Source organism: Bremia lactucae, linkage group LG10 (genome assembly GCF_004359215.1).
Source record: "Bremia lactucae strain SF5 linkage group LG10, whole genome shotgun sequence".
Lineage (NCBI taxonomy): Eukaryota > Oomycota > Peronosporomycetes > Peronosporales > Peronosporaceae > Bremia > Bremia lactucae.
In genome coordinates this window covers 5,353,456-5,366,586 of record NC_090619.1, presented here as the reverse complement: position 1 = coordinate 5,366,586, position 13,131 = coordinate 5,353,456, and the positions used below count along the sequence as shown (strand labels likewise).

Sequence of the window (13,131 nt, the reverse complement as noted above, 5' to 3'; positions counted from 1 at the left end):
AATCTGTCTCGGTCTTAGCGCGCGTCCAGCGCTTACTGGAGCGCGGAGCAAGTAGATATAAGGGAAAAGTACCAAAATACCCCTGACAAATGCAGAAAAGTCGGAAATACCCCTGTACTTTAATATATGACCAAACTGCCCCTGGCTATAGCCTATATATAAAACACGGAAAACCGTTGCGCACAGCATAATCACATCACTTTAACGAGTCTTTCTCGTTCGAAAAAAGGACATTTTTTGAAGCACAACGTCATACTGGCCTGCGAGCCGTAACGCGGCTACTACGCTCGATGTAAAGACCGCCAAGGCAACTGGAAAGCCATCCTTTCTGCTTCTACAACCCACGAGCTTATCAACGGTCTCCTCTTGAAGCAACTGGAAATCCCTTTTGGAACTAGACGGAATGTCAAACTACTCTTTTCAGATGCCTTTCCGTGGAAGCCATCTGGAGAGACTATGTAGTGGTTGCTATTACCATCGTGGCGCTTGCACAGAACCGGAAAAGGTGAGATCTATTCTGGGGTATCCTTCGCTCATTTTTAATTCTGTTTGTCAAAAGTGATCTTGGCCATTGCACACGCCCACACCCCAAAAATTCCGAATTATTCAAATTACCCAACAACCCATGGTGTAATCCTTAAATATTCTTACAAATTTGTGATCTACTAACGTTTCCGTGTATATTATAGGCTATAGCCAGGGGCAGTTTGGTCATATATAAAAGTACAGGGGTATTTCCGTCTTTTCTGCATTTGTCAGGGGTATTTTGGTACTTTTCCCTAGATATAATGGTCTCTATCTACCAATGGATACGCTTTCCGAATATTACTATGTAAAGTAATATTCTCCAAATATTTTTCACCTCTTAATTAATATTTTAGCTGAAAACCTTTAAGTGTTAATTTCATGAAACAATACACCCCGTTGCATAGGCTGATAAAAAATAAAATAAGCGCGGAAACCGTTTTTCCCCCTCAGGTTTTGGTAAATTTCCAAGCTGAAATACCAGCTTTAATGGCTCGTTTGTATCTACCTGATCATTAATCATTTCTCTTATGCAATAAGCTCGTCAGCACGAGTCTATTTTGCACCGGCATCTCTAACCTTAAGTTGGGCGCTGGTCTATGTCATGTATTTTGTGACAAGAAATTGCGAATCCTATCAAGTGCTTCAGTTCTGAGCTGATTATACACCCGCTAATGTGCTCAGACGCGGCGCTGGCGAGACTTGTGAAGTCGAAACGCCCTGAGGTCTTGATAAATGCAGTGGATAAAAAGATGAAACAACCAGAACTAGACTCATTAATAGCGGTCCCTGGCCTTGGAAGGAATGCTAGTGTGCAAGAAATCTTACGTCAGGTGGTTGCCACGACTAAAGAGACCAATTTGCCGATTCATTCCCGATGGCGACGCTTTGTTTCTTGTGTGTATGGAGTTATGTACATTGTGAAAAGCTATAATAACGCTATTGAATGCCGATTGCAGTGATTATATTAACGACGAAGGGGAGATTAATGGTTCCCTCCCTATAAGCACTTGCCGTACTAATCGGTAATGTTTTGCCCTAAAAAGCATTCGATGGATCAAACAAAGACATTTTTCGATACTTCTCTCAAGACTAGAACCGATTTTCCAGCACGAATTTCCTGCATAGCTGCCAGTCACCTACTATCTTGCTGCAACCTGTCCTGTTGATCGCATCCGTTGCCATCCAATAAGATCAACTATTAGGGCTTGAAAACACCACGAGTTCCAATGCTAGCAAAATGTTGCTGAACAGCTTATGAGAAGGTTCAAGCGCCGTTTAGGAGCTTTCCAACTTCGTCTTTAGTCTTTCGACGAGTTCGTCATGGTATAAATCATCATCCGTCGACTTCTTTAAAAGTGCATCCAACTGATCTCGAGTCATGTATTTCCGCAGTGAAGGGATAATCTCTTCAACGTTGCCATCCCTTTCCTCGTACACCATTGTAGCCCAGGCTTTCACCTTTCTTAATTCCGGGAACGAATCAAGCTGATTCATCTTCAACATGGATGCCACTTTATCAACATTCAACCTCTGGGCATCCCAACTTTCAATTTGAATTAATGCAATTACGTCATTGAGTGTGTTATCTTTATCGACCGCCGCTTCAATAGCCTTGTCGACTTTGGATGGTGTTCCATACGCACTGAGAAATTTCTGGTAGAGGAATTTCGTTATGTCGAAAAGAGCCACGTCAGCATCAAAGGCGACCTTTATGAATGCTTTGAACGCGGGGTCATTGAAGATGCCAGCACTCGTCACTTTTATCGCATAAAGGTCAAAAAGTTCGCTAATAATAGCTTCTTTCGTTCGATCGGACGGAAACAACACTTTAAACAGCTCCTTTCTGAGCGCAATCGCCGCCTTCTTTGTTGGTTCCTCATCCTCAGCAGCATCTAGCACTTCAAATAGCTTCTTGGCATCATGATAATCTTGAAGGCTATTAATCACGACTGCATATGAGTTATCAGCATCCTTTTCTTTTTGAATAATGGGAAGCATCTCTATGAATGCCTTCGTTTCAAAATGAGTCAATGGCTGGCCAGCTTGGAGCTTACTGACAGAATCGCTGATACTTTCTGCATCAGTCGTTCGTGCAAGGGCCTCTTGATCGATAGCGGCCTTGATCTTCTCCGCGGGGTCAGATGCTACTGGTTGAGGTATATTTTCCTTCTCCAGACTCACTGAACGCCAAAAATACGGCGTCAAATCCTCGAGCAATTGGTCAGCCATTTCTCGTACTTTTCCAAGAATTCCTATTGACCTCTCCTCGGTGAGAGTTTGCGCTGGATGCGAAGTTGACGACGTGAGCAGCCTCAAGCGTCCATAAGCTTGGATGTTCGTATTGGAACTTGGAGTTTCGACGCTTTTGGTCTCGATGATGGTCAGCAAAGTCATACCCAAGAGAGCGATGAGCCAGCGCAGATTTTTCATGTTCACGTGCGTACGCGTTTCTTGAGGATGACGAGAAACCACTAAGACTCACAACTCGAAAGGAAATTTGCAACCGTTCGTTTCGTGGATAGCACAATTATAGTAAATTCTGTCAAGTCAACGCGTACAAAGCGTAGAAGATAAGGGACCCATCTGAGAAATTCGGAGCCAGAGTATGATCGGCATGCGATCGAGGATGGCTCTTTATCATGAAGATTCAGTGCTTTTCTCTAGTGACTGTCACCTAGTATTTTGCAAATCATTTGTTAATACTAAGTGCATCCACATTGGTCATAATTCAAGGTAATGTGTAGAAATGGGCTTCATTTTGATTTGCGATCTCTACGATTTCTTATTGAGGTTATGCAGTGCTTTAATTGGCAAATTAGTCGGATTGATTGCGTAGTATTGGTAGGATGATGATGAGTCCCTTCAGCTTCCGCGACGCCATATGACATTAATTTTTTTTAATCTGTCACTGATCCTTTCACACAGGTTACACATTGACGAAGGAAAGTTAACTTTTTTTGTTTATAAAAACAAGCAGCAAACAGCGCCCTCGCATAATAGACAAGCAGTAAAGTTTCGTCAGTAGTTAACTAAAAGTATGATGCAAGAACATGTGATATGCATTAAGACGTGAACTTTATGTCGATGAAACGACAAGCCGAGATCCAGGATAGAGAAACAACAGTCAAACCATATGATCCATTATCATACATAAACGTCCAAATTTTTAATCGCCTTCAACGATGTAGAGGGAAAATGTAGCGGTCATAGACAGACAGACGACATATGCCCGTCCGTACTCGGAATTTTGGCCAGAAGTACGCGCGTCACCGTAGGAAACTACCAGACGTGGCCGTATATGTTAGACATGGTATTGGTAGCCCCCTAACCAGCAACGATGATGATGAGCCATTCAGCTTCCGCGACGCCATACGACGTTAGATTTTTAAGTAGCCACTGATCCTTTCACATTAGTGCCATATTGACGAAAAAACTAACTTTCTTGTTTTTTAAACAAGCAGCTAACAGCGCCCGTTGATTCGTTTGCATAATAGACAAGCAATAAAGTTTCATCAGCAGCCAACAAATACAGTGTAACATGATGCAAGAACATGTGTCGTGATGTCGACATGCATAACGACGAGAGATTTAACTGAACGCTTCTGGACAACGGGCCTACGTCAATTGTATGACTTCGCTTAGAGGCGCGGCAACAGTGCTTCATGGGCTAGATTACATGCCTGTATTGAAGTATTTACACTAGAGTTCAGCGGAGACCCGTTACCTCTAGAACCGCGAATTACCGCCGAGACATTCCTGGCTTTCAAGATTGCAGACTTCTAGCACATGATAATAATGGGTCAACCTTCCCTACCCAGATAGCCATGAAGCTATCTATCTACGTGAGATTTAACAGTGTAACCTCGATAGTAACATCCGCTCACCGGAGAAATAACCGAAGCAATCGAGTACTAAAGTAACGTTTTTTATGTTTCAATTTAACGGAGGTATAAATTATTGTGCATGCAAAATCATATCGAAATTTGGTTTGCGTTCACTAACGAAAAAATTACTGCGTTTTTTTTTTTGCGTTAGTGACGATCACCAAGCACTGGTAACGCTCTCCAAAAACACTAGGTCTCCTAATTGGTCAAAAACTCCATCAATGCATCTTTTCAGCAAACCACCGCATCAGAAAACCTGTAACCAGCAATATGTCGGCACACTTCACCTGCACTCTGTAGAGAAAGCCGTTGGAAAAAGGGCAGAAAGGCTCGAAAAGTCATGCGGCTCTCGAGTCGGGTGCAGTGGTTTCCTTCGATTGTATTTCTCCATCTGATCAAGCAACGTGGAGAGGGTCGAGATCCAGATATCTGGCTCGTGACGACAACTTTAGTTTCGTAATCGTAAGCTCAAACGCTAGTGCGCGTGAATCCGTACTTTGTCTCGTACAACCGTGCGGGATGTCAGCACTGCTGGGTCCTCCAAGTCCCGTCCCCGACATTGCAAGCATCGTTTCAAGTCCAAAGTATCAAGCTGTCTTGACACCAAGTTGTACGAGCGCTCAAGACGGCGACTTGCTCGCAGCCGAAGGCATTGGGCGTCGTCATCGTCACTCCCATGCCTTGTCCGCGATCCTCGGGGCCACAGGTCGTACGTCTACCTCAGCATCCACGTCAGTGGACCCGCGATCGTCAAGTCACTTGCATGTGCCAGCTACCACAACGTCAATCCCCATGGACCAAGTCCCACAGACCGACAAGACGGAATTGCCGGGAACATTTGCAAAATGGCGTCATTGGCGACGACGATGGAAGAAAGTGTCTTTATTTAGTGTGGTTTTCTTGCTTTTTAGTGGCTGGTTTGCCATTAGTTGCCTCGTGCCAGTTGCCATGGCCCCTGTGCTATTTGGCACAAGTCTCAGTATTGTGTCGACGTTTACAATTCTCGTGTCATTTATACGACGACGAGCTTGTCGACGACAACCCAATGAATTGCTTGCTTTTGTAGCCATGAGTGAATGTGCACTTGCGGTGCTGACCCTTTTTCAAGTGCTGACGTTCTGTCGTGTCACGGATGGCACGTGTCGCGCAATGTCTATCGTGCCGTGCAGTATTTCTGTGAGTCTCGAGTTATTTTTGCTTCTCACGGGCGTGGGATGGTCGGGCGCCGCAATTTTCCACCTTTTCGTGTCCGTGTCGAACCCTTTTGCAAGCTACAAGCGGCAACTCGTGCTGTACCATGTTCTCGTCTGGGGTCTCTCGTTTGTCATTAGTAGTGTGGTTACTCCATGTGTGCTCTTTTCAACACTCTTGCAACGCAAATATCGACTCACGGATGCGGAAATCTGTCGAATGGTCACACTTAGTCTCCCTTTGCTTCCATCGGACGCCCACGAGTCCAGTGCGTCTCAAACTCAACGCATTCGTCAGTGGCAAGCACTGAACGTGGCGTTTTGGGGCGTTGTCGCTGCGATTGTCGTGTTTGTCGTCGTTGCAGCGCAATTGAGTCTGATTCTAGGATGGTGGCGGTCCACTAGTGGCACGATTATTGCGCTCAAAGCTCGACGTCGACTCATGAAGCGCATGACCATCTACGTCCATGCATTGAATGTCATGTGGCTCGTTCTATTGGTCGTCTTTTGTCTCTATCGATCGAATCGACGCGCTTTGGCGTATCTTCAGATCGAAGGCGAGTCAAGACGCAATGGACAACATGTCTTGGAAGCGTGGTTTCGCTATGTTTCAACAGGCAAAGGATTTGTCACGGCGGCCGTATGGCTTTGTGTGAACAAACCCTGCTGTGTTCTCGAGTATCTCTTTTGTGGCTTTCACGAGTGTAAAGAGAATGACGAAACGCCTTCAATTGCTCCATCGTCGTCGTCGCACTCGGCATCGTCGTCCGAATGTTCAAGTGGCCACGTTCCAGCACCCTCTATGGATCCAGCAACGTTGGAATCCGTCACGGAACAGGATATGGAAGCAGGTCTACGTACGTTGCAGGAATCGCTTCTCTTGTCGCTTTCGTCGACTCGTTTAGATATGGACACTCACACGAACGTATCGACTCGAAGCGCTTTCAATCCACAGGACTGTCCGTCGTTGCCAATTCTTTTACCCATTGTGGATCCGCTTCGAAATGCGCGATCGAGTCGATCGTCTTCGTCTTCGTATGGTGCGTCTACGGTGGGTTTGTATGAAACATCACAATCGAATGAAACGTTGCAACGTGAGATTATTTATTACACCGTTTGTGGTATCACCAAGGCGATTTTACGCGCAGCCGAACGAGCCAAAGAAGCGCAAGCGGTAGAGCCTGAGGGAGTCGAAGGAGCGAGCGATCAAGAACGAGGTAGCGTGAACACGACCTTGTTAGTAGGAGCGGAGCGTGATTCGACGTTGGTGAATAGTTCCTTTATCTCGCACGTTCAGAACGTGACGATTGTGTCGTCCCCGCGACTGTATTGTAAACCACAACAAGGTGTAGAGCCACTACATTCTCGACAAAGTGTCTCTCTTCCCCGTCCAACGTCGTTTACTACGATGTCGACACTGGATTCAGCGACCAAGAGGCGTTCTCGTCTGGCTTTTGAGCCAAGTCGAAGTCACGGAAGTGCAACCCCACGACGTACGCGAACTCGCCCATTCACAAGCAGTGCCTTGTCGTATCAACGCAACTCGCTGTATCCCGTCTCGCAAGTTCCATTTGAGCTCTTTGAACAAGAGATTGAACTCCAAAGCACGCATTCGTCGATTGACGAACCGGAGTCACGACCGACGCGATCCGCTGTGTTTGCAGGCTTGCGTCGTACTGCCACGTCGGCGATAATTCAAGGACGAGGCGTCTTTCGTAGTCGAAGTGGAAGCACGGATCCACCGCTTGCCTCGACGAGTGCCGTCACACGGGAATTCTTACCCGACGATCCGAAACCCAAAGTCTTTGTCGACTATGCTCCTCGTGCGTTTCGAGCCATACGTCTTGCATTTGGGTTGTCGGATGAAAAGTATTTGGCGAGTTTTCGAACAACGGCCAAAGAACGCGTTAGTGCGGGCTCGAGTGGCGCCTTTATGTTTTATTCGGGCGACAATTCGTTGCTTGTAAAGAGCTTGAAAGACAAGGAATGTCGTGCCTTAGTAGAAATGGCCCCCGCGTACGCACGCTACGTGACTGCAAATCGCCATTCGCGTTTGATTCGTTTCTTTGGATGCCATCGCGTTCGTCTATACGGACGCAACTTTTATTTTGCCGTCATGTCCAATGTCTTGCATCACGAGCATCATACAGCAACGATTACAGAAAAGTACGATGTGAAAGGATCGTGGGTCGATCGTCGAGCTCGACGGCCTCAACGAGGCGATCGCGTCACTTGCGCCGAGTGTGATGCCACGTATCTCTTTGGGATTCATGACGAAAGTGACGAGTTTCGTGCTCTTGCCGACACTCCTCGTGACTTGACGAATGCGTTTCATATCCACCGCCCCGATGTTGTGTTGAAAGACTTGGACCTCTGTCGGTCGTTTGATTTGCGTCGACACGTTGCCGAGCAATTGCATGCACAAATTGTGTTGGACTGTGAGTTTCTACGCGATCTGGGTATTATGGACTACTCGTTGCTGATTGGGATTCACAAGTGCCACTTGCGACCTGGTGAAGTTGATGGGAAGGAGTTTCCAAGTCGAGATATTGGCGAGAGTGGAATGAATCTTGCCCCTCTGGGGGAGCATGAAGTCTATTATGTAGGAATTATTGATATTCTTCAGCAATGGGACTGGGAGAAACAGTTTGAAAAAGCAGGTAAAGTGTTGCTGGGCAAGTCTGCACGAGGAATCTCAGCCGTGGCTCCGGCAGCGTACTGTCGTCGTTTTCAAGCACGATGCACTCAAATTTTGCTCGGCGGTCCACCTCCTGAAGCTCTGGATCAAATTAGTCAGGAATTAAGCAAAGTCGACGTCTTGGACGACGTTGACGCATAGCAAGGAAGGGATTTTGGTTAACCTTAATAGTACTACGACCAAATCGAAGGGCCACGATTTGCATTGTGACTTCGAGTAATTTAAAACTTTTTATTGTTGATATTATACTCGCCAAAGGATTCGTACATGGCAAAAAAATTATGCTTTTCATGGTCGCTTGTTGTTAAAAGGTTCCGAGTGCTACTTGTCATCAAAGTTGGAATGTCTCTCAGTGCCAGTATTGGATATTACTCGGTATATATCGGTCAACTTGATGATGAGTAAATTTAAATAACAACTTGTTAGTGAGTAAATTTAAATAAATCAACTTGGTAACGAGTAAACTAAAATAGGAAATGTTATTTCCACCTACTATTTGGTTATTTCCACCTCATGCAAGAAATCAATTACCGTCGCTGCGAACTTGATTTGAATTATCCAATCAGAAGCCTCATGTACAGTAGAACCCCTCTAAAGTAATACTCTTAGGACCGAAGAGTAATATTACTTTATGCGTTTTATTATTTTAGATGCCAACCTCTTCTCTCCAGAAAATTTTCGTTTAGGAAGCTCAATGTGCAGCTGACGCATTACCTAACCCTAACCCTCGACGTGAAGCTTCAACTTTGACACTTTAACTAAACTAAAATATTTATAAGAAGTACAGAACGGGAACGGCAAATCTAAACGTCTAAGCAAGAACTGCAAACTTAACACAAAAAATGGCGAAAGCACACCTGAAGGTTGCTCATGCTCCTATCACTAATGAAATCCGCATAGCTATCAGTAAAAGGAAGCGTGATACCAGTGGAACACAGAAGGATATTGCACAATGGGTGGTAGAGAAATTTGGCATGACTGTCAGTCAAGCTGCGATTTCCAAGATTCTCAAGCAGCAGGAGCACTGGATCTCCCAAGGTGAAAAAGCTGGTGCAGGAGACGGAGCAAAAATTAGTATGGATGCGAAGCGTCAGAAGACTGTAGAATACCCTCTCATGGAAGAGGCACTTTACAAATTTGTGCGAACTTACGAAGATGTCATGGATCTCTCGGGTGAACTTTATAAAGAAAAGGGGAGGATTTTTTTGGAGAGACTGTACCCCGATCAAGACACAAATACGTTTCAATTCTCCAATGGCTGGTTGAACAGGTTCAAAGCTCGATATGGAATCAAAGAGCGAGTGAGACATGGGGAGAGCGGTTCGGTTAACCTGGAGATACTCGAGCAATCCTTACCCGCAATTCGAGAAGTTTTGGATCAGTATGAATGGAAGTATATCTACAATATGGATGAAACGGGTTTGTTTTACCGACTTCAGGTATGTCGGGGCCAGTTGAAATCACTTTGGAAGCAACTTCAAATACTAAAATTTATTGCCTCCTCACTTTAGGCTGATCGTTCACTTGCAACGAAGCAACTGGAGGGCCGCAAGCAGAACAAGGAACGGCTAACTTTTGTTGTTTGTGCCAACGGAGATGGCTCAGATCGTGTCCCACTTTGGGTGATTGGGAAATACTTGAATCCCCGTTGTCTCAAAAATATCAATCGTCAGAACCTTGGCTGCCACTACAGGGCAAACCCGAAGGCTTGGATGAACAGTGTATTGTTTTTGGAATGGCTACAATGGTTTAATCGGAGGATGAGGAGAAGACAGGTGCTGCTGATTATGGACAATTGTCCTGCTCATGTTCCAATTGACAGCTTGCCGGAGTTGGCCAATGTTAAAATCCTTTACCTGCCGCCCAACACAACTTCCCGAATTCAGCCGTGTGATGCAGGCATTATTCGAACTTTGAAGGCCTTTTGCAGGAAAATTTTCAATCGCAACTTGCTAAGAGCATTGGAGCTGGATGAAACACTTGACAATGTGGAAGCGCATAAAAAAGTGGATGTTTTGAAGGCGATGGTGTGGGCTGTGGAGGCCTGGAATATGGTGACCAAGGAAACTATTCGTAACTATTTTAATCACTGCGAAATTCGGACATCAAGCTTGAACATCCAAGTTCCTGCTAGGGCGACCGAACCCCCCGCAAATGTTGCAGATGACCTGATGTTACAGAATGATCAACTGTACCGCAATCCAATGGACATCAACGCCATCCTCAACAACCCCTTGGAGAGAGAGGTCGCCTATAGTCCTGACGTAGAAGACATTGTGGCAGTAACAATGGAAGAACATGGATTGTCTTTGCCTGTAGAAGTGGAAGGAGGGATTCCTGATGCGGATGATAGCGAAGTGCCAGCCCCCGTGAAAGCCAAGGACGTCCTTGATGCAATAAGGTTGTGTAAACTGTACTTCATGCAGAGGGAGTGTGATACTTTCACGACTCACAGGAAACTGAATGAAGTTTTGGACGATTTTGAAAGGATACAGATTACTGGAAAGAAGCAAGTCACTCTCCATCGATTTCTCTCAAAAGCGGCAAAAGAAGTATAGTTATTTGAAAAAAAAATTTTTTAGATACAACTTAATATATTACTTTTGGGGTATGTGTCTACTAATAGTGGGACTTTAAAAAATATTACTTTATTACTTTGGCAAAATATTACTTTAACCTTAAGTCCCAACTCGGGACCACGAAATTTTATTACTTAGGACGTATTATTACTTTAGAGCGTATTACTTTAGAGGGGTTCTACTGTATTGCACTTCGCATATTTATTTACATGGGTGTGAATAAATCATCGTGTTGAAACGGGTTGATCTACTGTTTATAAACAATCAGGTCCTACCACTCAATATCAATCACGATACATTCTATATAATACACTCAATTTCTACCGTCATCTTTGTCAGGCTCTTCTCCCATGCTTTCTCCACCCAATGCATCCTATTCCAGCACAATGGCCCTGATGGATGTAGTTCGCGAATTTGCTCATGCTGCAAGATATGCTCAGTCTACCCTTCGTTCCGACAAAAATAAGATAATTTTGAAATGCAATCGAGGTGGTACCTACCGGCAAAGGGCATCAGCGGGACTTAAGTTGCAGCGAATCTCTGCGAGCCAATTGACTATTTGTCCGTTGCGTATATCAAGGCGTCTACGGTTAATAAGAAATATAACCATGAACCTTCAGACAACATGAGTGGTCATTCGACTGCCCGACGCCTTCAAGCAGAGCAAAAGATGTTGACGTGACAACTTCTTAAGGCTGGTGCTGTGCCGAGAGAAGTTGCCACAAACCTTCGTCAAATAGATCCTAGCACAGAAGCAATTGGAAGGACAATCTACAACGAGCGCCAGCGGTTGCGTGTAAAAGAGCTTCGCAATAGCAAACCACTGGACGCTCTATTGGATGATAGGCATCATGAAGAGTGGGTTTATAAAACAAAGCAAGATGAAGCATATCATCTCTCACACCTATTGTATGCCAGCTCGAAATCTGTGGAACTACTTCACAGATTTCCTTACACTTTCTGATGGACTGCACTTATAACACAAATCGACTCAAAATGCCGTGCTGTATATCATTGACCTGAAATGAAAGCGACTCAGAATGCACTTACTTCACAGTTGATCTTGCTTTTATCAAGCAGGAATGGGAAGCGGACTATGTTGGGCTCTCGGACATCTGCTTGATCTATTAACGACCAGCTGCCACAGCAGACCGAGAATTAGCCCAAAAGAATGCACTGACATAACATTTTCCCACCTCAACCAATCTTCTTTGCTTTAACATATCCAGAATAACGCTCTTGCAAATTGTCGTAAGTACTATGGACCTGAGGATGGCTGTAATGAATTCTTGTAGTTGGATAGCTGTAATCTATTCGAAATTAGAGGAGGCGTACACCAATCTCATGATAAGCGCGCACTCAACATATACTACACTGCCGAACATGCTGGCCTATCTATATACCACCTGGCTGTCACATAAAGATCATTTTTCCAACGTACACCAGGAATTGCATGCATTTTAACAACGTCACATCATCAAGAGCTGAAGGGCTTCATCGGCTACATCAGTGTTTCCACAAGAGACTTCCGTGATGTACAAACTCGCGCAGCTCATGCCACTAAAGTCCAGATTCAAAATCATGATACTCCGCTATCTCAGGAGCAAATGCGAGTCATGCACAGAAACATAAAATCCCTTACTTTGCTCGTGTGGTGTGCCGTGGGCCAATATGTGCACTAGGAAAATGCTTCGAGCAGTATGAGTTTTCTGAAGTTCCTACCTATGCTACCATAACCTGTTCAGATTCGTTTAATTCAAAAATGGGAATACCTTGTCTGTCACGAGGCACTACGACTTGTACTGTTTCAGTACAAGTCCACTTCGCACTGCTGCAGTTGTGAGTGGTGCCTTACGTTCGGTGACGTACACTGTACGTGCAGAGGAAGACTTCTCTTATGACAAGTAGACTTAAGAGGGTAAAATGAAAACTGTATTTAATATAGTTAAGTGTCTCTTAATCTATCTTTGTAAATATTAACATAACTATAACCTAATACTTAACATGTAAATGAATTCTTATCTCTTTCTTATTTGTAACTCCCTTTGATTACTATTACAGCTGATTAGTCTGCGGAATAAATAGATATAATGCCTATACGTATTTATGGATAAGAATTCTGAATACTACTATATAAAGTAATATCCTCCAAATATTATCTACCTTTTAGATAAATATTAATTAACAACATTTAAGCGTTAATTTCATGTAACGATACACCCCGTTACATCACCCCTCCCTTAAACGACAAT

The 13,131-nt window shown here is 44.5% G+C and overlaps 2 protein-coding genes across 2 annotated transcripts; one reads left to right on the top strand and one right to left on the bottom strand.

The window, feature by feature from the left end:
- Positions 1-1,803: 1,803 nt before the first annotated feature.
- CCR75_009769 (uncharacterized protein) lies at positions 1,804-2,958 on the bottom strand (the record flags this gene model as incomplete). The annotated part of the gene is made up of 1 exon (XM_067967807.1): positions 1,804-2,958. The coding sequence occupies one exon, from the start codon at positions 2,956-2,958 to the stop codon at positions 1,804-1,806; it is 1,155 nt and encodes a 384-aa protein (XP_067818638.1).
- Positions 2,959-4,931: 1,973 nt separating this feature from the next.
- Positions 4,932-8,441, top strand: CCR75_009770 (uncharacterized protein; the record flags this gene model as incomplete). The annotated part of the gene is made up of 1 exon (XM_067967808.1): positions 4,932-8,441. The coding sequence occupies one exon, from the start codon at positions 4,932-4,934 to the stop codon at positions 8,439-8,441; it is 3,510 nt and encodes a 1,169-aa protein (XP_067818873.1).
- Positions 8,442-13,131: the final 4,690 nt, after the last annotated feature.